A 23,302-nucleotide genomic window follows, 5' to 3' on the forward strand; every position below is an offset into this window, starting at 1 on the left:
AATTTATGGCCAAATTCTTCTTGACAATATGTGCTAGGGCATAGGATTAGTATGTTAGTTTTTATGGGTATAGATATTTCAAAATACTGGAGTCTTAAATTAAGAACTATATGTCTTTTATTGAGTAATTTCAATTTAAAAAATCTGCTTCTGCAGATGTTGGATTTGTTACCAGTTAGACATTAAATATTTGAGATAATATTGGAAAACAATCTTGAAAGGAGTTGACAATTTTGTAGAAAGGCTGCCTTTCCCTATAGACCAGACCCAAAGTCCCAATCCCAAACAAGACTACCGAGAGACAGGGATGCCAGATTGAAAACCTTCAACCAGCCAAAATCAAATTGGAAACAAGCCCAAAAAACCGCCAATCTATATTTCGAAAAGAAGCCCAAAAACTGACTAAGATCTAAACAATCCAGCCCAAAAACAAGCCAAAAATTTATCGTGAAAATTTGGAATTTGCTTTTCTTTTAGAAATTTCAATGCATATTACCATAGACATTATAACACTATTAAGAACCTTGAGAATTTTAATGATCTTCGCCTATTGGCGGTATTTTAAGTACAGAAAGCCAAAGAAAAACCCCGACAAGCCCAATTTCCAGCCAACAACCAACCCGTTTATTTCCAGCCAATATTTTTTAGAAGAAGCCCAATTGGCGGCTTTCCAGCCCAATATGGCATCCCTCCCGAGAGAGACTGTTTATCTTTCCTTTAGCTAACTGCAAAAATCACTTCATCTACACTGTGTGTAGAGCGTAGACATACGAAACCCACCCATAATCCCATACCACTCTCACATACTAAATTTAGGCCAAGCAAGCACACAGCATAGAAGCAAAGACGAGACAATTTTAGGGTTTAACATAGTATTTATTTAATGAAATCATGAGGGGGGAACTTTGAATTAATTAAGTGGCCACCAGGGCCAGTAGACCGCAAAGCGTTTAATTTTTAAACTGGCTATTGGCCTGTGATAGTGCCTTATTTCCCACACTGGCCTAGAATCTTTTATGTTAGCATCGTCTGCTATATTTTCTGCTCTACCGGTACTTGGTAAATTTCGTCGTTTGATATTAACACTTAACAATTTCCTCGCATAGAAATAAAAAAAAACTTCTGATGGAGGAAGACAGTGACTGTGAACAAAGTGTGTCGGATGACTCTTCGGAAGCGGGAATGGATATTGACAGTACCAATAAAGATACTACAATTTTACCCTATCAGTTTGAACCAGAAGCTTCTACTGATGATGAAAATAACCCATCACACCCACATCATGAAGCTGAAGTAGTTGACGTCAATGAAAGTTCGTCGGAGGAAGAGACCACCACGACTACTGATTCATCGTATGAGGCGGCATTTAAGAACTATGATGATGATGATGATGACTTTTTCTTCGCTCGGCCAACTGGACCAGTTTTGCCTTACCAGTTTGAGCCTTTGGCTTCACCACCAACTGCAGAAGAATTACAAGCTGAAGCTGATTTGAAAAAAAGACTCAAAAATACTGATTGGCAAGTCAGGACAAGTCATTCCTATTTTAGAGGCCGTTTTTCATAGGGGCCCCCGGGGTAAGGGGGGAGAGAGAATTTATTAGTAGGATAGTAGTCAAAATAGTAGTATTCCCCCTATGTCGAATAGTTCTCGTTTTAAAGTGTAGGGGCGAACCAGCGTGGGAAATAAGGCGGTGGCACAGGGCAAATGACCAGTTTAAAAATTGCCTGGACCAGTTTAAAAATTAAATCGGAGGGGGGTCAGTGGTCCACAGGACCACTAAGAAAATTCAAGGGTAACCAGAGTCCAGACATTAGCTTATATATTGTAATTATCCACTTCTTCAATTTAGCAGACGACGCACCCTGGTCAGTGGTCATGGACCAGTTTATTTATTCCAGGCCAGAGGGGTCGCTGGCCCAATGTCCTGTTTAAAAGAAATCCTTATTTCCCACCCTGGGGCGAACGGTTTATAAAAGCGCACTCTCATGCTGATTGGCTAGACGGACCCATGAGCAGACGATGCTAATGACTTGGTGCCAGACTTAGAAATAAGGATAATTTTTAAACTAGTCCTTGGGACCAGTGACCCCCCTAGTGTCCTAAATAATAAACTGGTCTCCGGAGTGGTCCCAGCCTTTGTTCTCCTATAGATTTGCAATTAATAAACTGGTCCCGAGGACCAGTAACCCCCACTTTTTGAGTTAAAAAAACTAGTCCAAGCAATTAATAAACTGGTTTTGGACCAGAGGACGTGTGCTATTTCTAAGTCTGCTTGGTGCGTAATTCTAACCAATCAGCATGAGAGTGCACTTTTTAAACCGTTCGCCCCTACACTTTAAAACGGGAACTAATAACTAATTGCACTTATAGTAATTATATCAATTTTGACGTAAATAAGTTTGGACCTTAGGTACAAATTTATTTGTATATATACACCATAGCCCACTCGATCACGCGCGTCACGACGCAAGCTGCTCGCGCTTTAGCTTTAGCGCGAGCAGCTTGCGTCGTGACGCGCGTGATCGAGTGGGCTATGTATACACACGTAAAATAACACGAAATTTTTTTAAGAAAATATCTAATATCAAGAGCAAGTCTTTTAGCGCCATCTACCGTGAAGTGTTATTACAAATATTTTGCCCCCCCCCCCGATATGGCTAGCGCCCCTGAAAGTTGTTTTCTGAGTATGGGGTTTACGAATTCGTCTACTGGCTAGGGGGAAGAGATAGTCTGACGTCACGCAGCCCGTTTCTTTTTGGCATTTTTGCGCGTATAATACTGTTTCCAACCGTTAGGGGGGGATGAAACTCCAGTAAGAGATAGAAGGGTGTGACGTTTCAGGGTCAGAACTGTTAGCTCACTTTAGCATAACCTATGATGGAGGCTTGGACTAATAATATCTCCGAATGATTTCAAAATTCAAATTAGGTTCAGATTTTATTGATAAATTGAAATAAAGACCTCGATCCGACCAATCGCATAACGCCCTGCCTTCCTGTTAATAAAATTTCCGGTGCACGCTCTACATCTCGCGCCACGTTTATCACATCGCGAGCAACTTTTATTAAATTTCGCGCTAAATTTCATTCGGCGTGGAACGTGCCACGAGAATTTTGTTAACAAGAAGGCAGGGCGTTACGTGATTGGTCAGCGGTCCTTATTTCAAGTTATTCATAAAATCTGAACCTAATTTGAATTTTAAAATCATTTGGAGATATTTCCTGGAGGGATGTTTCACTATACAGATTGGTCCTTTAATTAGTAGAAGAATCGATAAAAAAATCACTTGATTTTACACTTCACCCTCCCTTTAATTAAAATCAAACTGTACATTCAAAATATTTAATTTCTCTATTCTCTGGCCGGTCCTGAAATCACGAGCTATGGTTCCTTAAAAAAGTTTCAATTTCTAAGGGCAGTCTCAAACTCACGACTTGTGGTTCCGGCGAGGGGTCGGACGTTTTTGTGTACGGGATTTTGAAATCAAATTTGATTTCTTCAGATTTTGTGTGATTTCTTCGGATTTCGTTTGATTTCGTCGGATTTTGTTTGATTTCAAAATTCGATAAAATGATTTTGTCCGATTTTGAGGTTTTTCTCGTAATTTCCTCAGATTTTGAGATTTTCCCCGTGATTTTGTGATTTATTTTTATTTTGGATTTCGTGAATTTTGTAATGGATTTCGCGATTTCTTTACTGATTTTGTGATTTGGCTTCTGATTTTGTCATTTCTTTTGTTGATTTTGTCATTTCTTTTGTTGATTTTGTCATTTCTTTTGTTGATTTTGTCATTTCTTTACTCATTTTGTCATTTCTTTACTCATTTTGTCATTTCTTTACTCATTTTGTCATTTCTTTACTCATTTTGTCATTTCTTTACTCATTTTGTCATTTCTTTACTCATTTTGTCATTTCTTTACTCATTTTGTCATTTCTTTAGTTTACTCATTTTGTCATTTCTTTACTCATTTTGTCATTTCTTTACTCATTTTGTCATTTCTTTACTCATTTTGTCATTTCTTTACTCATTTTGTCATTTCTTTAGTTTACTCATTTTGTCATTTCTTTACTCATTTTGTCATTTCTTTACTCATTTTGTCATTTCTTTAGTTTACTCATTTTGTCATTTCTTTACTCATTTTGTCACTTCTTTACTCATTTTGTCACTTCTATACTCATTTTGTCACTTCTATACTCATTTTGTGATTTCTATACTCATTTTGTGATTTCTATACTCATTTTGTGATTTCTTTCTGATTTTGTAAGTTTTTTACTGATTTCGTTGCTTGTTTCGGATTTTTTATGGTATTTCGAAATCAGTATTGATTTCGTATTTCTTAAGTTGGATTTCGAGGGTAGCGTACGGGATTTCATGAATGACCGACCCCTCGGGTTCCGCCATACAAAACGCAGACTCTAGATGACGTGCAAAAATGAAAACGTGTATGCCAAGTGGAAGTTTTAGGATTTTAAGCGAATATTGTCCTACAAATATTATAATCTCTTTCTTATTTCTAGTCGTCGTTGTAACAGATTTAAGAGCTAATTAAATTTTTTTTAGGTGTACCTGTGGAAATTGTATTCCAATGAAAAATGCCGAAGAGTGCATTTGTTGCCGTGAAGCCAACGAAATTGAAGAACTGGTGGAAGGGAACTGCATCACAGAGCGCAAGGAATTCCATGGAACGTGTCTAGATATGCATCAGCTGAAATTATCCTATCAAGAGCATGTTAATGAAAAAACCTGGAAAAGGCCTCAAGAACCAGAAAAAGGTCAAATTTACAGGTTAGTATATTAATAAAATTTCAGGTTTATTTATCGTGGTTAGTTTTTCTGCTTCCAGAAATGGTTATGTGAATATTGAAATTATCCTTAGATTATTGTTAAACAGAAAAATTAGTAATTGCAATTGCGTCAAGAAAATATCATGAGCTAGTGATTCTTTGAAAAATTTAACTTGTAAAAATTATTAATTCGCTGAGGAATATATGAGAAAACATAGGAAATATCTTGGTGTTTAATTTCAAAGAGAATTAAATCAGATCTTGGCTATGTTTTAGTTTGAATGAATGACTCTCAACATAAGAAAATAATATATAGCTCCCTTTAAGTATGAAACTCTCCATTTAAGCGATGTAAACAGCATTTTCTTCCATTGCAATTTGTGAAAAGTTTCTAATGCCACCTATTAAGAGTTTTTGGCGTGAAAAAGATGAAATATTTGTTTGGAAAATTTTCAAATTTTATATTGCAATTAAATAGATAAATGTCTAGAAGTTATTATTATGATAATTATAATTGATTAAGTACATGTTAAAATTATCATAATAAATTAATAGATGGCGCGAGGTTTGGACGACCGAGGCTAGCTCCTACACTATTAGGAGGTAAGGAGTATCTCGTGTCTCTAGGGGCGCGGCGATATTTCTCCGGCCCATCGTGCCTTTCGCGGGCACCTTAGGTGGCGGCGATGGTTTCGCCCCCCTTTTACTCTTAGTTCCGAAACTTCTCCCATGGGGCGTAAAAGCGTAAGCGCGCCAATTTGGAAGCAAATGCTGTAGTATGAAAATGTACTACGTTTCATACTTATAGGGATCTAAATATTATTTTCTCATGCTCTCAATAATTACTTTTTTCAGTCAGGGTACTCCTCAAAAATCACTTTAACTAAAGTATGGTTACGTTTAAACTTTCAGTAATAAATTTATCATTTCTTTATTAGGAAATATCGGTATGTTGCATTTCGTCGCTTCATGCGATGGTGTTATTGGGAGCTTCCAGACAGTCCATTCCCTGTGCCCAGCTGCGTTAGGAAAAAAATTAGAGAAGCGTTGCCTTCAGATGAATTGTGTGGATTAACTCCATATGTTCGCAAAACAAAGAAAAAGAAGAAGAAGCGCATAGATATGTCCAAGATTCGTTATTCCTAATTATCATCAAGATACGGGAAATTCTACTTTACGCAAAAAGAACATTTTCATACTCATTAATAGAACGTTCATGTTAAACAGTTCATATTGTCGTATTAAAAAATCATTTTTTACTTGAATAAATTGTTTCACCACTTATACGTAGTAGTTTACATTTATTTGGTTTGTGCATGACATAATGCTAATGACCTCTGAGACACCATAAATCTGGTGAAAGGACGATTCATAAATTTCGCTTTCGAACATTTTCATACTCATTAATAGAACGTTCATGTTAAAACAGTTCATATTGTCGTATTAAAAAATCATTTTTTACTTGAATAAATTGTTTCACCACTTATACGTAGTAGTTTACATTCATATGGTTTGTTTATGACATAATGCTAATGACCTCAGAGACGCCATAAATCTGGTGAAAGCACGATTCAAAAATTTCGCTTTCGAATATTTTCATATTCTTTAATAGGACGTTCATGTTAAAACACTTTTAAAACAGTTCATATTGTCGTATTTAAAAATGTAATTTTTTACTTGAATAAATTGTTTCACCACTTATATGTAGTAGTTTGCATTTATATGGTTTGTGTATGACATAATGCTAATGATCACCTCAGAGACACCATAAATCTGGTGAATGGACGATTCAAACATTTCGCTTTCGATTACAAATTCTCGTAACCACTTTTTCGAAATGTGTTCAGTGGCCGTTAAACATCGTAACCATAACCGTCCATCCCTTAATTTATCATTACACTTGGTATGCCACAAGTTAAATAGTTCCTGCATGTCCCTGCAATTGGCGAACTGACTAAGAGACAAAGTGGAAATGTAGAGAGAAAATATCTAATATAATGATGTCATTACCAGGATCACATTTATAATAGCTAAATTATGTTCCTTTTAAACCCTTAGGCACATAATTTTCCAACTCAAAAAGGTCATTTAGACCATCAAATAACCGAGTCACTTTGACTGTCAAATAGCCGAGTCACCTTGATTGGCAAAAACCCGTGTCACCTTGACTGTCAAAGACCCTAGTCACGTTGATTGTCAAAAATCCATGTCAGGTTGATTGTCAAAGCCCGGGTCACCGCGTCATAAATACAACAGCAACAATTCTGAGAGTCGTGCCATGGCGATGGAGGAAGCAAGGAAGGTTGACTCTGTCATTTTCCGTTACCGTGCGGCAGAGGCCTGGCAGAAGCGTCGCAGAAGCTACTGCTACCAGCGGCCTATAGTTTTCTTGCGCTATATAGGCCTAATTAGATGTTCGGGAGCCCTAGACCGAAGTTGTTCTAGGGCTTTCCGGAAAATGCGGGAGAGGTGGCTATGCCATAAGCGAATCGATTGATCTTGTATGATCTCTTGCAAGTGTTGATAATCAAAAGTTAACTTGACTCTTCATCCACCGCAATCTGCATGAAAGCTTCACTCAAATCAATTTTGGTGTACCTTGCGCCTTTAGTTAATTTCTCAAACATCTATTCTATTCGAGGCATGAGATGTTGTTGGTCCACTTGTAATGCTTACTCTGGAGCAATTATGACCAGCGTTTCGTGTCCTGGAAGGATTATGTTCTACATGCCCAGTTTTGGTTGGTTTTATTGGGAAATAGGGCATAGAAATTATCATCACATCTGTAATTCGGTGAAGAGCAGGGCTTTTGTTCGTTCCGATTTTGGGGATATATTATTCATCAAAAATTAGGAATTCATACTTTGTGCAACGATGCAATATTTTCGAGAGTGTTATCCAGAGGTGGAGCTTCTTAAATGGCCATCGAATTCACCAGATTTGTCGGAAATTTTAAACGTTAGGCCCGAAATAAAAAAAGAGCAAGGCATTCATTACCGAGATCGGGGAAATACCACGCTACACGCAGGAATCGTTCACGTCCACTTCAGGAAGACTGTTGAAAGACATGGACGTAAATGGAAAGATGAAAAAAATATTAATTCACTGCTTACTTAAATATACAGTTAACTACGAAAGAACATTGGTAAAAAATTATCGTGAAATAAAACGATTCTGCTTAGAATTGATTATTTTAATCTAATCATTGTTTATATATTTGATGTTCGAAAAATCGAAAGGAGTAGGGTCTTTGACAGTCAAAAAGACACGGTTGTTTGACAGCCAAGGTGATCAGGGTCTTTGTCAGTCAAGGTGACCCGGGTCTTTGAAAGTCAATTTGACCGTCCCGGGTTTTTGACAGTCAAGGTGGCCCGTGTCTTTGAAATTCAAGTTGTCCCGTGTCTTTGAAAGTCAAGGTGACCCGTGTCTTTGAAAGTCAAGTTGACCCGTGTCTTTGATATTCAAGTTGACCCGTGTCTTTGAAATTCAAGTAGCCCCGTGTCTTTGAAATCCAGTTGACCCGGGTATTTGACAGTCAAGGTGACCCGGGTCTTTGACAGTCAAGGTGACCCGGGTCTTTGACAGTCAAGGTGACCAGGGTCTTTGAAAGTCAAAGAAGCGAGTGTCATGTCGAAAACTAGATCGCGGTGGTTAAAGGTCTGATCGTAATCGGGTTATATCTTCGGAACTTCTATTCTGTCAGTGAGGCTAGAGATAAATCAGCTTTAACATGGACTGACATTAACAGTCACGCTGCAAAATAAGGATATCTTTGAAGTATAACGAAAGGATAGAGTTTACACGTCAACCTATTTGAATCGTTCTTTAATTTTTACCTCTGCAGTTGCTTAAATATGTAGGGAAGTAAGTTTGTTTTTAATCCTCCACTCTCCTTGGAGAGGCAATTTTAGGTTTCTCAACTTGTTTTAATTTGATTATGGCATGGTATGAATGAACCATACGTCACGAGAGAGAAGTTTTTCATTGGCAACGATTGTACCTATGCATTCAATCAAGTCTTCAATCAGCCAATTTGTCTCCGATGTTAATTTCTACGCGGGTTTTGTGGGCCGGTCTTAATTATTCCTTCACGCCTCATAATTATGTCTTGCTAACTGTGATTTCATAGGTTGGTAGCAAAGAAAGGTGAGGCGCGCGCAAGGTGGGTGCAGCGAGACAGATTATTCGCCAGAAAATTCGTCATACTTGATTAGTCTAGTTCTTCCCACAAATTCCCCCATAGATACGTCGAAAAAATGACTACACAATGATTCCTATTGGCTTTATGTATTCCAAATTCAATTAATTAATATAATTCAAGTGTTACTCATTGATTTCGCGGGTCGTGTCTAAGAGCCTTGGAAATCGCTTATGGGCCACGTGCGGTATTTTTTCACCCATGTTCTGTAAGCTTCTCCCCAGAAAGATTTGATAGGACACTAAAGAAAACATCTTATAATATACACGATAAATATGTAGTTCGATGTATGCCTTTAAGTCTCTTTTGTATGCTCTTGATAATTTTCGTGCATTGCAAAGCGTCTGGCGCCATCTAAACCTACTTATTAAGGCAGTTTCCCATCCCAGCAACCAGCATCAGCTGATTCTCAACTCTCTCGCGTACAGACATATATCATACATGTGCGGTACATCGTTTATTTTGAAGTGAAAACTGAAGGATCGAAAAACCTCGCAAATTCATTACCCTCTCAGACTCTGACGGACCTAGATAGCAAGCAGCTATCATTCGATGTCTATTGCGTATCACTTACACTACAGTTTCTACAGCTTTGGTATCGGAAAGTTCATATCTGGTCTCTGACAAACATAATTCAAGGATTAAGATGTTGGTTAGGCGGTTAAGTTTATGTGGGCAACAGCTCTTTCTTAGAAGCTGGTCCAAAACTAATAATAATCACAAGATCCCACTTCTGTCTTTTACCATGAAATATACAACCGAAAGTGGTCCTAAATATGAAATAGGAATAGTTGGTGCGCCGATTTCCAAGGGTCAGGTAAGAATATTTTTTAAATATTTCTAAAAAATCTTTATTTACATAAGTCTGACAGATTAACCAATCTTTTCTGTCGAAAATTTTTAAATTAATTTACTAATATTTTGACTTTACTATTTTTAACATTAGTAAAAAATCAATAAAATACATCTAAATAGTTTTAGATTCCGTTAGGTTATGCATGAAAAATTACGTACCTGTTGCGTCTTTTTGCAAAACTGTATTGGGGCGGGTTAAGAGCTTCAATAGGAATATTTTCTGCAATTGCGAAGCTTAGTACTTACTCATTGTACTAAAAAACAGTTCAGTTCTTCGTTTTGGGTCGTAATTCTGTAACTAAAAATTGCGCATTTGCCAATGACTAACTAGAGAAAAAATTTATTCGAGAAGGTAACTAAAACTAGTCTGCAAGAGCGCATTGTGCATACTGACCATAAATTTGAAATATAAGTAGTCTACAATTTGGCCAAGTGTCCTAAGTTTGCTAAAAAGACCGTTTTCGTAGCATCAGTCACTCAGCGCAAGCCACCTTGACTGTACTAAAGTGATTAAGCGTAGTATTTAAAATTCCTACCCATGATGGTGCTATAAGGATTACGCGTAAGTAGTAATCAGTGAGTTGGGAATCTGAAAGTAATTAATATCTCGCCTCTCCCAGAGAAGTGGAAATCCCCAAGAGAAAATGACATCGTGGCTGCGGCCTTACGATTTTTCTGTTAGTCTTTCGAATAATATCACTGGATATGAATATTTTAAGTTTCTAACTATACTTTGAATAACAATGTAGGCAGAAAGCGCCACTTGGTGAGCTACATGTTAGGTCAGATTGGTTTTAACGAGACTCCCTTTTATTACCGAAATAAATATATTATTTTTTTAATCGAAAGAGTGTATAAAAATTTATAAGTCAATTGGATACATGTTTCTATCTACAGTATTAAAGAAGATACAAGCAATTAAGTTCTTGTAATGGACGCTATGAATTAGGCTTCCTCGCGAAGCACTGCGGACTATTCCCACTTGTGGACAAATGTTTCACATGCGTTACTCGTCCAACTGGGATAGCCCCAGTGCTTCGTGGAGAAGCCTTACGTGAAGAGTTAAAATCGAAACCTTGCTTGATTGTATCTTTTTCAATATTGTAGATAGAAACATGGTTTTAATTGATATATAGTCATTATTTTATACGCTTTTTCGATTAAAAGAGTGAAAATTCTAGATCAAAGTATCCCTATAAGTCATTTCACTAGGAAAATTATAAACAAAAACCATTTTAGTATGAAGGGTAGAAGTACTATCACACGAGGAAGGTGGATTGTTTTTACAGTTCAGAGTAGAGCTCGGCATTATCTATCCATTATCCACGTTATTTTATCTTTATCCATAATCGAAAATTATCCACAGAACTTACATGTTAAATCGTATTATAATCCACAAATTTGTTTATAAATAATCGGTTATCCACCAATTTGTGGATAATGGATAGAAAATGCCGAGCTCTAGTTCATAGCAAGATCTGACTTCAGCGTTGCCCCGCAACTTTTGAACTTAAGAAAGTGTTATTCATAATTCAATTGAAATTGGATCGTGCTATTATTATATTTACCAATTCTACAATAGATATTATGTATTGTAATTTTGTAAGCTAAAAATTTTATAAGTTCTTCATGAAAAGGTTAGTACTTTTGAATAGAGATTAGCAATTTTAGCCAAAGGCAAACAGAGATAACAGAAAGTGAGGAATTGAGGAAAAAGCAAAATAAATGTGCTGAAAAATAAAGACTAGAAATTTGTAAAATAATGGCAAATTAAAGTGTTTCAATTTTTTTTTGTTGAAACTTTAGTTTACTTCGAAAATATTCTAACAAAAGTTTACTTCGAAAATATTTTAACAAAAATTTACATGATAAATATCCTATCAAAATGTCACATTAAAATGTAATATTTATAATACCAAATTGGCACTTATCTTCAAAGACAAATAAAATATCAGAAAAAAAACCACATTTGATTCACGTTGCATCTGAGGCGTCATAAGAGTTATTTCACGTCCCCGGAGTGTATGACTTTTTTGCACAATTGCGGAGGAAAATCGAAAAACATTTACAAGGTGTGAACTACAAAAGTTATCATCACCGAAAAATAAAACTATTTTCTCCGGAGATAGGAAAGAGATCACGCCATAAAGTAGAGGGTTGATTGGTCGACTCGGGGCACTATGGAAGACTACCTCACTTTCGGTTGTTTCTATTTGCTTTTGATTTCAACCTTATATCTGAATCACGGAATATTTGAACTTCATGTAGCGTTAAACGCGTATCGCTTGAGAAAAATCTTATCAATTTTGCTCTTCTAGTCATAAACAAAGTCAGAGCAAGCAAAGCACGTGTTTGCTTGATTTTCACTTATTTTTTCAATAATATTTGCTAAGTGTAAATAAGTGAAAAGGCACAAACTAGTACGGACAGAAAATTTACAGTTGATATCATTACCTAAATATGAAAAAAATAAATTATATATTTTAATTTACTGGTTGATCATATAGACTGCCGTAATTTTATCTGGGCTCTTAAATATTCTGAAAATTGAAGATTGGGAATTTGCTACTGCTGACCTTATCCCATTTTAATCAGTGTGATATTTTTTTTTGTGGTTTTTCACGTAGTAACAAAATCCACCATATCCTCAACACAGAACAAATATTAAAACTACCCTATTTTTTGGGGTGGAAAAATTTGTTTATTCAAGTGAATATTGGTTTATACGATATGTTTTATAAGTATGACAATACCTATACTTTCGGAAAACTAGAGACTTGTTGAGATGAGAGCTAGTTCGAGAACGACGCCAGGATTTACTACACTCTGTTTTGCAGTCCATCTTCCTATATAATCTATACTAAACCTTTGACAGCGCCTCACCAGGCGTCGCTTTAAAAAAATCTATGACGTTCAACCCAAGTCACATCATGATAAGCTCTCAGTAACCAGTGAGAAAATTATGGAACATATTTTATGAACTTATGATGTGAACAATATAGTATTCCAGACACTTTGAAATGGAAATTAATTAAAGAGTCTCCGAAACATATTAATTAATAATATGACATAGGTAACATAACTTTCTAAGTATGCCTTTCTATCAGATTTGATGGACAGCAAATTTTTAACTTTCGGTATTTTGGTACAAAGAGCTACTAGAAATATTGTCATGACGTTACATCCCCTTATCTCTTACCTTGATTCTGATGACCATTAACGTCAAGTCACGTGGCTCCTCTCCCTCGCGATAGCTCACTATTGCTTCCAGTCCCTTAGTTTGAGTTTTTAATCCGTGGGACCAAGGCTTAGCCGCACCGATACAAGGATCAGAAATATTTATCATTCGGTGTTTGAGAGTTCTAACAGTTTGGCGAATATGAATAAAAATGCTTGTTTTTATTTAGAATCAAAACATGCAGCTTGTTTAAAATGCTTCTAGGCCTGAAGTACAGAAAACCAAACTGGAAACACAACGAGTTTAGGTTTTTTGAGGTGACTTGTTGTTCACGTGACGTAATTCCGTTTAGATTGCAGATCCTATCTGAGGGAATTCTCAACATTTCATGGCAAAAATATTTTTTCCTCACACATTAACGTAAAAAGATTAGAAGTGGCATACCTATGGGGATAATGTTACTTATGATAATGATGAATATACCCAAGAAAAAAATGAAAAAGGACCGGCTTTGTTTACAAAGAATTTTGGTTAAGAATCACATGATATATTTTTGCCTCTATCTTAAAAGGAGAATGAAATAGACAAAAAACCATTTTGAATCGATATGTATTGATAACATTAATATCAATTACTTTAACTATTAATATCTTACTATAACTACCCCGTTAACGTTATACCATCTTTCGAAGTTTCACAGCCCAACTCTGTTTTTTAAAACAAAGACTGTAATTTTATAAAAATCGTGGTGAAAGACACGTAATTAATTAGCGACCTACCTCTCACGTGATTTATTTAGGCGCCTTCTACGACTTTATCCTTATTAGGCCATGGTTACACAAACGGCGCGATTTTAATCGCCAAATCACGTGAGGTGTCGGTCGGTAATTGTTACTGGTTGTTTTTATAATTTATAATAGAGTAATCGTGAACTTTTGAAACTTTGAAAACTAGAGTGGTTTTGATGAGTTTTAATAATGATTTGTATTTTATTTTATCAATTTAATATATTAAAAATGGCTGTTTGACTGTTTCACTCTCCCTTTAAATTATCTATTATTTCTTTAATACTCTGTTTAGATTCTAAGTGTTTCAAAATAAGTATAATTCTGATGTTTTGATGGGAATGGGGAAGAGTTAAAAATAGGTGCAAGGTCTGCGGCCAGGCTTTGCATAATTAAGAGAGCCAAGGAGAGTTTAGAAGCTCCCAAAATCAGATCATCCCCATGACGACCATCACTCAACCTCCATCCATCGAATGAGAAGCTATTCCTTTTTCCTTTTCTCGTTAAGTGCGAGTACGTCGGTGGTGATGTTTGTAAACGTTGCCAAGCAAGATATAGCGTTTGGGTTTTTAAAACTTTTATTATTTTTACATGCCATCCGAATTTATTTCTGGTGCCAGTATGGTCTTGGCCGAGTTCCTACATTAAATATTAATTTCCGGGAAGTTTTTTTATTACAATTCAGGCTGAATTGGACAATGATTAATTAATACTAGCCAAAGCCAGAAACTTGGAATAAAGAAATTGCTCTCTAGCTTATTGTTTACTTTCTAACAATTAGTCAAAGATTAGAATACTTCTTGCGTTGACGTAAAGGCTACTCCTTCACCCCAGTTTTTGTTGTTGGAAATACTCCATTATCTTTTACTCCGTGTGGTTATGTAATGAAGGGACATATATTATAACAAAAGAGTTCGTTCCTACTGAAGATAAACTTTAGTGTCCCCTACTATTGAAGCCATAAAGGTACAAATATTAATACAGTTGATTTGCAACTGCGTTTAAAATCAACACTTATTTTAAGCCCTTGTTCTTTCATTGCCCAACATCTGTGTTATGATTAGCAGTTGAGCAACCGTGTTAGAAATCATAACACTCTTGCCGGGCAATTAAAGAACAACAAGCGCTTGATACAATCTCTTTTTGGCGCCAAAATGTGCAAGCCGCCATTGTGGTAGTGGTTAAACAGTTTATAACATCATTATATAATTCGGTTTTAGAGCTCGGCATTTTCGATCAATTATCCACTTTATTTTATCTTTATCCATACCCGAAAATTATCCATAGAACTTACATGTTAAATCGTATTATAATCCACAAATTTGTTTATAAATAATCGGTTATCCACCAATTTGTGGATAATTGATCGAAAATGCCGAGCTCTATTCGGTGGTTGTTCTATGAATGTTTTTCAAATGATTGGTAGTGAACAAAATGCATTACATGTATGATGAATGACAGACGAATCACGAATGATTGGAATACAATTGCAATCAACTAAATGGATAATTGTACCTTTAAAGCTTTAATACTAAAGGACTGTAGAAGGTTTTTTTTCAGTTCGAAGAACTCTTTTTGTTAAAATAGTACTAGGGCCATCAAAAATTGAGGCCAGGAGCACGTGCCTCCTTTGCAAGCCCTATAGTTGGTCTCTATCTCAAGTGACATGCTTTCAACCATATCCATACTGCTCTTTGTGTTTAAGGAGATTAATAAAATTACATTTTCATTTAGCCGCTTTCCGGTGTGGATCTAGGACCAAGCTACATTCGAAAAGCAGGACTTATATCAACCTTGCAGGACCTGGGTAAGCGATCACGCTGATTTCTTTTTTATTTCAAACTGCATTGAAACTAAAGTTCAACAGTGTTGAATAAAACTTTTTTTTTATTAATTATTCGCTTCAACTGTTATTTGACAAATGCGTTTAAGCAAAGCTATTGTGTTAACTATGTCCAAGGTAAATGATTGACTGAGAATTTTTTGTAAAAGTGCAATGGGCACCTGTGCAGGAGTAAAGAAGGGAGAATCTTACTAAAGAAAGGGAGAAAGCAAATATCTCCTTCTCTCCCCACTGGACGTGTCTGTGTGTGCGTGTCTGTCACCGAGTTTGCAGTTCACAATCGGAGAAAACGTGTTCGCAGAAAGCAATATTAACTTCTACTCCACTATAATCGTTAGGGTTAAGATGTACGCGGCGATCGGCTAGGGCTACGAGAAACGTCTAGCCTCCCAATGGCAGGGCTTCCACCAAAAGTTCACGGAATTGTGGATTTTCATATCATTTAATGTGAATCAATCGCCATAAATAACCTAAATTTCCAAAAATTGTTAAAGAAGCATACGCTTGAATTCAAACGTCAACAATAGCTATGTTTACAATTAGTTTAGGAATAAAGTTTCTTAAAATGATTCAACTAGAATTAAGGTAAATTAATGAGGATTAAATTAATATTTATTTAATTATTATTTAAGAAAAACCTCTTAATTGCGTCTCGACTTGGAAAGGTTTATTTCGGTTTACCAACTTGTTTGGTGAAATTCGGAAGCTAATTGTGGCTGTGCATAAAGAGCAAACAAACCACTTTCTGAAATATGTAAAACTAGCTAAGTTACCCGGCGGTGCCCGAGTGTTTTAAGGGAGTGAAAACCGGGAAGCGTATCCTATCTAGTGGTCGGCGTTTGGACAAGATAATCCACAGAATTTAGGTTAATCAGTTATCCATGAATAATAATCAGATAATTATTTGTGATTACATTGCATTAATCATAGACTTCCCGTGGATAATTTCAAATTATGAATAAAGATAAAACAAACAGATATTATCCTATCCAAATGCCGACCACTAATCCTATCATTGATTAATCGTTCTGAAGATCACTCATGTGAAATATCTGCATTTTATTAATATTATTTTTTTAAAGAAATTTATTATTTTTAGAACACTCAAATTGAATAAAATATTTATACAAATAAGGCTAATTTTAAAGCTAAAAAACATTGAATGTTCATAACAGGCTTAATAGCTATGGGTCCGCGAACTCAACCTGAAGGAACTAACCAAACCACTTTTGAAACGATACCTTGGTGTTACTGATATTAGCCATGTAGTTTCATGCTCCATACATTAGTTACAGAGTAGATTATCAAAATGGTGGATTTAAAGACTAAAGGATTGCATATTTAATAATTTTGTTAAGTAGATTTTGATTTTGTGATTTTTTTTTTAGGATTCATTGTAACTGATCATGGAGATGTCCATTTTGAAGAAGTAGCAAATGACCAGCCATTCCGTAGAGTACTGAATCCTCTATTCGTCGGTTCCGCATTAAAAAAAGTATTGGAAATTTTTATTGATAATAATTTAATGCTTACATAAGCCATCTGTTTTTCGTTAAGTTTATCATAGTGATTATATCTCATATTTTTAGTGAATTTTTTGATATTCGACTATATCATATTGCACGAATGTCTCCGAATGCACTTTGCTTACTTACATAAATTTAGCTTTTAAATGGAGGGTGAAGTGGAAAATAAAGTGATTTTTATCGCTTCTTCTACTTTATATAAGACCAATCTACATAGTGAAACATCCAAGAAATAACACCGAATGATTTTAAAATTACAATTAATTTGGATAATTTTAAATAAGTACCTCTGAGCAATCGCGTAACGCCGTTACGCTGTTTCGATTAAACAAGAAAAATTTCTAGTCCTAGTAACTATTGCAAATTTTATGCATAGCAGCGAATAACAAACTATGGCGAAAAGAAACAATTGGACGATGTCACAGGCCCTAAATGCAGCCAGGCCCTTCGAGAAAGTATGGGCCCCAGAGAATCTGATCGAATTCCTTAACCTCTCGACGGCCCTGCTAAAGGTATTAGCAGAAGCCAATCAAACCATTATTTTACCACCTAGCTCTTCTATTCTCGCAATAACCTTTTGACACGGCAAAGCACTGTCATAGAATGAAGTATTTGCATGGTAATGATAAATTGGTGAAGAAGTGTAGTGGACAGTTTAGAATCATCTGGAAAAAGTAGTTCCATGGCCTTGTGGATAACATAGTTGCAGGTTTTATCAAGTGAATATAACAGTTATGCGTTAAATTACAAGTCTAAAGTTATTGGAACAACTATAAACCTTGGAAATTTTAATCGATGCTGTATACGAACACGGCATAGAGAGAGTAGAGACTGGAGATTGAAAACCAAACGTAGTCACGATAGGCCTTTGTTTGGTAAAGCTACCGCCCAAGAAGGCATAAGGCTCGTCATGGATTACTTTGTGCCATGAATAGAATTTTACCATCGTTTTAAACTTCTCATGCCGAACCTCTATGTTTCACGAAGTGAGGCGAATTGGTAGCTTCACCTTGAAGGGTGTTTAATATTGCTTTCTAGTGGTAACTAGCAATTTTAGAAGCAGATATCGATGCATCGGAAAACTTAATTCATACAAACTGAACATTTTCTCCTGCATGAGAATTAGCAGGATTAAGGCTAAAATTGATGTTAAAGATTGGCCTATTGTATATTCAAATGATAAAGATTAGATTGAACATCATTGTTTTGTTTTCAGCTATCTAATAAAATCCAGGAAGTAATAAAAGAAGACGACTCGATTAGCCTCTTATTGGGTGGAGATCACAGTGTAGGGGCAGCAAGTATTCACGCTTTCAATCAGGTGTTTCCCGGCAAAAGCTGTCATATTTGGGTTGACGCACATGCTGACATTAATACAGTACTGACAACGAATTCAGGTTAATTGATTACTTCGTTTCCAATAATGATTAAAAACGGCTATTTGTGAGTAATTTAGTAGGATGGTGTCAAGAACTATATTATAAAGTTGAAGTGTTACTGTTTCTTGGAGTAGTGATTGGGCAATGCCACATGATTGAAAGCTTGCAACGACTCGGTTGTTAGATTAAACGGAAAAGCTGATGCCAATTGCAATGCACTGATAATGGTAGGAAATTCGCGCATGCCCAGAATAGAGCTCTTTTGAATATAGACTCCGCCCCTAAATAAACATTGTACTGTACTGTACATCCCTTTCAAACTCAACTCATTCAGTCAATTTATTTCCGGTAAATTATAGTGATGATTAAAGATTGAAAGAATAAGAGACTCAAACTATGGGCACATTAGAGAAATTATCTTTCAATAGTTTTCATCAAATTTGAAATTGTATTATTTAAATCAACATTATTTCTTTGTTAAGATACAAGATTAAAAAATAATGTATCTTCATACATTTATAAAGAGATTAATGTTCGTTTATATTGAATATTTTTGCTTTTGACGGTTTTTAATGCAATTTTCTTTAACTTAAAAAAATTCGGGTGGTAGGCGATATCGAAGGGTAGCTTAGTTGAACTTTCCATAAATATGTGAGGGTTCTACGCGAGGCAGCCCTGCTACCATAAAAATGTGTCTACCTAGTACTTTTTATGAAATGAAAACTGTCCTACACGTAAAAATATAGAACTTTTTACAATGACAATTTATACTTCGAGTAAGTAATGGATTGCCTATTACAATTTAAAAGAGTGAATTATATTGTTATTTATTTATATGTTAATGTTTTTAAAGCTCTAATATATAATTCCTGTGTGATTTTTCGTTAGAGCAGGTAACATACATGGTATGCCTGTATCTCTGGTACTGCGAGAACTTGCAAAATATAATCCAAGCATTCCAGGCTTTGAATGGCTGAAACCTTGGTAAGATAATTAAAATTGTCATTGAAATTGATTTATGAATGAAAAAATGTTCAAGTCAAGTGCAGTGGAGTGGTCTTTAAATCTACTCAAATATGACTTCTTCCAAATACATTTTTCTAAGTAGCCACGAAGCTGATTGAAATAAATTTTACAACGCTTTTAGATCAAGCCTTGATTTAGCTCTGTAATTTTTAAAGTTAATCATTACCTTAAAGCCATTGAAGGTAAAAGCAGACGTTCAGTACATTTCACTCATCCTTCACTTCATGCATGTATATTGGTTATAATTATTGACTTTTTGTATAATGTGCTGAAGTCTATTAGAAATTTCTTAAAAGTCAAAGGTTACGTAGTGTTTAATTGCTTTTAATGCGCAAAAGAATATCCACATTTAGTCAAAGACTTGGTTAATTACAAAAAATACCATAGGGTAATTGAGGTAAAAAATATCCAATTGTAGCTATTTATTAATTCCTGACAACATAATGTCTGACCCACTTCGCTTCAGTATAGGATTGGCAAAAAAATAACCTAGTTTTTCGTAAAACGTTTGCTGCACTACTGTCTCAGATAAGTGCTTCGCAACCCGTGTGTCGCGTAAAATCGTTTTGAGAAGACAATTTAGAAATTTCTTTAAGATTTTAAGTTATTGGGAAATTTCAAGAGGTTTTAATTTAAATTAGACGACTAGTTTATAACTCCAGAATTATTTTCGTGAAAAACATCTTCAAATTCTTGAGAGGTATGGCTCATTTTCAACTTGTTACGCGCTAAACTAATGTTAGATGAAATGATAAAATTTCGGAGATTGGACTATAATGACAATGTGAGAAGATCTTGATTTCCTTCTTAATAGCAATTTTTTAACTATAAATGGGAACGAACACTCAAAAGACCTTGAACTAGAGCTCGGCATTTTCGATCAAATATCCACTTTATTTTATCTTTATCCATACCCGCAGAACTTACATGTTAAATCGTATTATAATCCACAAATTTGTTTATAAATAATCGGTTTTCCACCAATTTGTGGATAATTGATCGAAAATGCCGAGCTCTACCTTAATTTGAACTTTGGCTTGGAGCCTTATGAGAGCCTAGGCTCTTGCGGTTTTTTGGCTCCATAGTGTATTTAAGTCTTCAAAATTTCGGAGTGATGCAGGGAGTCGTAATGGTGAAACGATTGCGAACCACTGCTCTGAAAACCCAAATTATTTAAACTTGTCATAAAATCTAATTTCACGTTATCGATGGTTAAATAATCGCATTTTAAAATAAGAAAAATATTCTGACGCGCAACAAGATGCTCGTGAAGTGTGGTGATATCTTTAAATATACTGAAATGAATTATTTTCATGAAAATGCATTTTAAAGTTTCGCTTTTACCAACAATTCCAAGTGAAAAGTGATTTAATCAATCTTTTCATGAATTTGTAGTGATTTGTGTTACTTTACTTTTATAATTATTAATCATTTTATTCTTTCTAGCATAAGCGCCCATCAGATCGCGTACATAGGATTACGAGATGTGGAGCCATTAGAACTGTAAATTTCAACATATTCATGCCGACTGCAAGTGGTGCCAAAATTGATTATAAACTTTTCTTTGCAGATCTATGTTGCGAGAGCTAAACATAAAATTTTTCTCAATGAAAGATATAGATAGGCTTGGAATACACAGAGTTGTAGAAGAGGTTTTCGATGCGATCAATCCAAAGTAGAATAATACTGCGTATTTGAATCAGATACATGATTAAACTATTATATTTTCTTTATTTAGGCTGGATAAGTATGTACATGTTAGTTTTGACATAGACGCCATCGACCCTCAAATTGCACCAAGCACCGGAACTCCAGGTAACATTTATATATTTATAATATATGTTTATAGGAAAAACCCAGGGTAACTAATATTAGACCTTAAACGAAAGACATGGTTTTGAAGATATTGAAACCCATGAGAAAAAATTAAACTTTCCTAATTTCTATTTATATCTAATAATTGTCCATACAATTGAAGAACAGGACCGCGCCATTTTTGTGTTAAGTGAAAATCTCGCACACACGGGATTATCTAAAGTGCTTGATGTCAGCACGTCGTATAGCTGCTCTAATTAGTAGTATTCCTACAATTAAATCCTACCGTTCGAACATCAAAATGTTATAGAACATTTTTGAGTAAAAATTAGCCATAGAACACACTGTACTTCGGTCCTACTACCCATTTTGGAACATTTTGTGAAATGTGTAGTTCTTACTTACAAACGGATCTTTATAATTTAACCATTTTTTTATTTTAGTTAAAGGAGGCCTCACGAGAAGAGAAGCCTTAATCATTGGAGAAGAAATATCAGCAACAGGTAACTGTCTACTTGAGCTTCTTTTCTTATGCAATGCATTTAGGTGCAGATACCTAGAACGCTTTTCTTCTTACTAGAATTTTGTTTATGAAACTTACCTTTTTCTGACTTATCTTACAAAAAGGCACTAAGGAACATGCTTAAAGGGAATGCGAATTTACAATGTCATATCATATTTCACCACGAAAGTGGTATTATGTTACACTTTCAAGTCTCTACTTTCAAAATATCAAGTTTTTAATATAATAGAACCAAAGTTTCTATTTTTAAAATCCATTGGAAAACCACGAAAACTCGATATATACTTAATTTTGTCTTCTCGAGCTTGTTCGCCCGTTTGAAGACATCACTATGACGTGAGGAAAAACAAGCGCGGGAATCCTATACGCGTCTCGAGCTTCTCGCCAGTCTAAACTCTGGGTCTGATAGAGGAGAGAGTGGCACCATCTCACGTGAAAAATATATCTGTGACGTCATCCTACGGGAAACGTTTAAGCCTTTCATAAAAAGTGGATTTCAAATAATTTCATATGAAGCATTTTCAAATGCATATTGCCAAAATGCCAAATAACCAGAAATCGGAGAATTAAAAGCTTGATATTTTTGAACTCACAGAAATTAATTCTATATTTTGTTATATAAATCAGAGGTTTTTCAAACGAAGCTTCTCATTCCCTTTAATAAATGCAAAACTAGTGGAAAATATATTTTTAAAGCTGAAATATTGAAGTTTAAATTTTCACTTTCATTTAATTTCACAATATGTAATTTTTATAGGCGTCTTGAAGAGCTTGGATTTGGTAGAGGTTAATCCCTCTGTGGGTAGCGTCGACGATGTCCGGCGAACCGTTTCTATGGCAATGGATGTCATCCAAACCTTTATAAGCCAAAGCCGGCCGGGATTAGTCTTGCCTAAAGATGTATCTCTTCCAAAGCCTTAAAACAAGCAATGGTAACAAACACGCTAAAATCGCGCTTTATTAATTTATTTCTTATCTTAATACTGCAGATATTTTTATATCTTTATTTTAGCTACGAGAGTTTTTTTATTATTATTATTAAAAATTTTACTGCTCTTTCTAAAAGCAGATGTTTAAACATTTATTAAAAGTGATTTGCTAATAAATATATTTATGCCGATGCACATTATTAAATTAAGAAGAATTTATTTTATTTCTTGATTTCAAAAGTTTAAATTGATTAAAGCGAGTCGCCAAAAATCTATATTTTTGTTCCATTGAGTGAAGAGAATATTGCATCGTTAATAAAATATTATCTATGTATAAAATCTGACCGGTTTACGCTCATTTAACACAACATTCACCTGTCCTTTTTTTGAAGGTTGCAAGACAAGTTGGATGATCCCAAGTTCGCTTTTAGGATGGTGTTAATCAGAGTTAACTTTG

The 23,302-nt window shown here is 35.2% G+C and overlaps 2 protein-coding genes and 1 long non-coding RNA gene across 6 annotated transcripts; 2 read left to right on the forward strand and 1 right to left on the reverse strand.

Annotated features, from left to right (window-relative positions):
* Positions 1-1,021: 1,021 nt before the first annotated feature.
* On the forward strand, positions 1,022-6,072 carry LOC149708786 (uncharacterized). The gene is made up of 3 exons (XM_089864309.1): positions 1,022-1,520; positions 4,565-4,789; positions 5,727-6,072. Exons 1-3 carry the CDS (start codon positions 1,126-1,128, stop codon positions 5,932-5,934), a joined length of 828 nt encoding a protein of 275 aa, XP_089720435.1. The 5' UTR covers positions 1,022-1,125; the 3' UTR covers positions 5,935-6,072.
* On the reverse strand, positions 4,622-10,258 carry LOC149708787 (uncharacterized). Of its 3 annotated transcripts, none has more exons than XR_016381212.1 (3): positions 10,001-10,258; positions 7,652-7,843; positions 4,622-7,571 (listed from the first exon to the last, which is right to left on the reverse strand). It is a non-coding gene; the product is annotated as an uncharacterized LOC149708787 (long non-coding RNA). The 3 variants fall into 3 exon arrangements; XR_016381211.1 differs by lacking the exon at positions 10,001-10,258 and adding an exon at positions 9,116-9,378; XR_016381210.1 differs by lacking the exon at positions 10,001-10,258 and having other exon boundaries at positions 7,652-9,378.
* LOC149708788 (arginase-1-like) lies at positions 9,633-23,036 on the forward strand. Of its 2 annotated transcripts, XM_089864307.1 has the most exons (11): positions 9,633-9,803; positions 15,539-15,611; positions 17,036-17,142; positions 18,390-18,570; positions 19,446-19,536; positions 21,025-21,081; positions 21,149-21,253; positions 21,317-21,393; positions 21,837-21,896; positions 22,674-22,848; positions 22,929-23,036. In XM_089864307.1, the coding sequence occupies exons 1-10, from the start codon at positions 9,633-9,635 to the stop codon at positions 22,835-22,837; spliced, it is 1,086 nt and encodes a 361-aa protein (XP_089720433.1). In that variant the 3' UTR covers positions 22,838-22,848; positions 22,929-23,036. The 2 variants fall into 2 exon arrangements, with proteins under 2 accessions (XP_089720433.1, XP_089720432.1); XM_089864306.1 differs by having other exon boundaries at positions 22,674-23,036.
* The last annotated feature ends 266 nt before the right edge of the window (positions 23,037-23,302 follow it).

This window comes from Phalangium opilio, unplaced genomic scaffold, assembly GCF_054372755.1.
Source record: "Phalangium opilio isolate 3A_F unplaced genomic scaffold, DU_Popi_V2 ptg000013l_1, whole genome shotgun sequence".
Taxonomy (NCBI): domain Eukaryota; kingdom Metazoa; phylum Arthropoda; class Arachnida; order Opiliones; family Phalangiidae; genus Phalangium; species Phalangium opilio.

Excerpts from the sequence above, each read along its gene's own strand:
- LOC149708786 (XM_089864309.1), top strand. The coding sequence starts at position 1,126 with ATGGAGGAAGACAGTGACTGTGAACAAAGTGTGTCGGATGACTCTTCG. Across the intron at positions 1,521-4,564 it reads AGACTCAAAAATACTGATTG|GTGTACCTGTGGAAATTGTA; the intron begins GCAAGTCAGGAC and ends AATTTTTTTTAG. Across the intron at positions 4,790-5,726 it reads GAAAAAGGTCAAATTTACAG|GAAATATCGGTATGTTGCAT; the intron begins GTTAGTATATTA and ends TTTCTTTATTAG.
- LOC149708788 (XM_089864306.1), top strand. The coding sequence starts at position 9,633 with ATGTTGGTTAGGCGGTTAAGTTTATGTGGGCAACAGCTCTTTCTTAGA. Across the intron at positions 9,804-15,538 it reads CGCCGATTTCCAAGGGTCAG|CCGCTTTCCGGTGTGGATCT; the intron begins GTAAGAATATTT and ends ATTTTCATTTAG. Across the intron at positions 15,612-17,035 it reads ATCAACCTTGCAGGACCTGG|GATTCATTGTAACTGATCAT; the intron begins GTAAGCGATCAC and ends TTTTTTTTTTAG.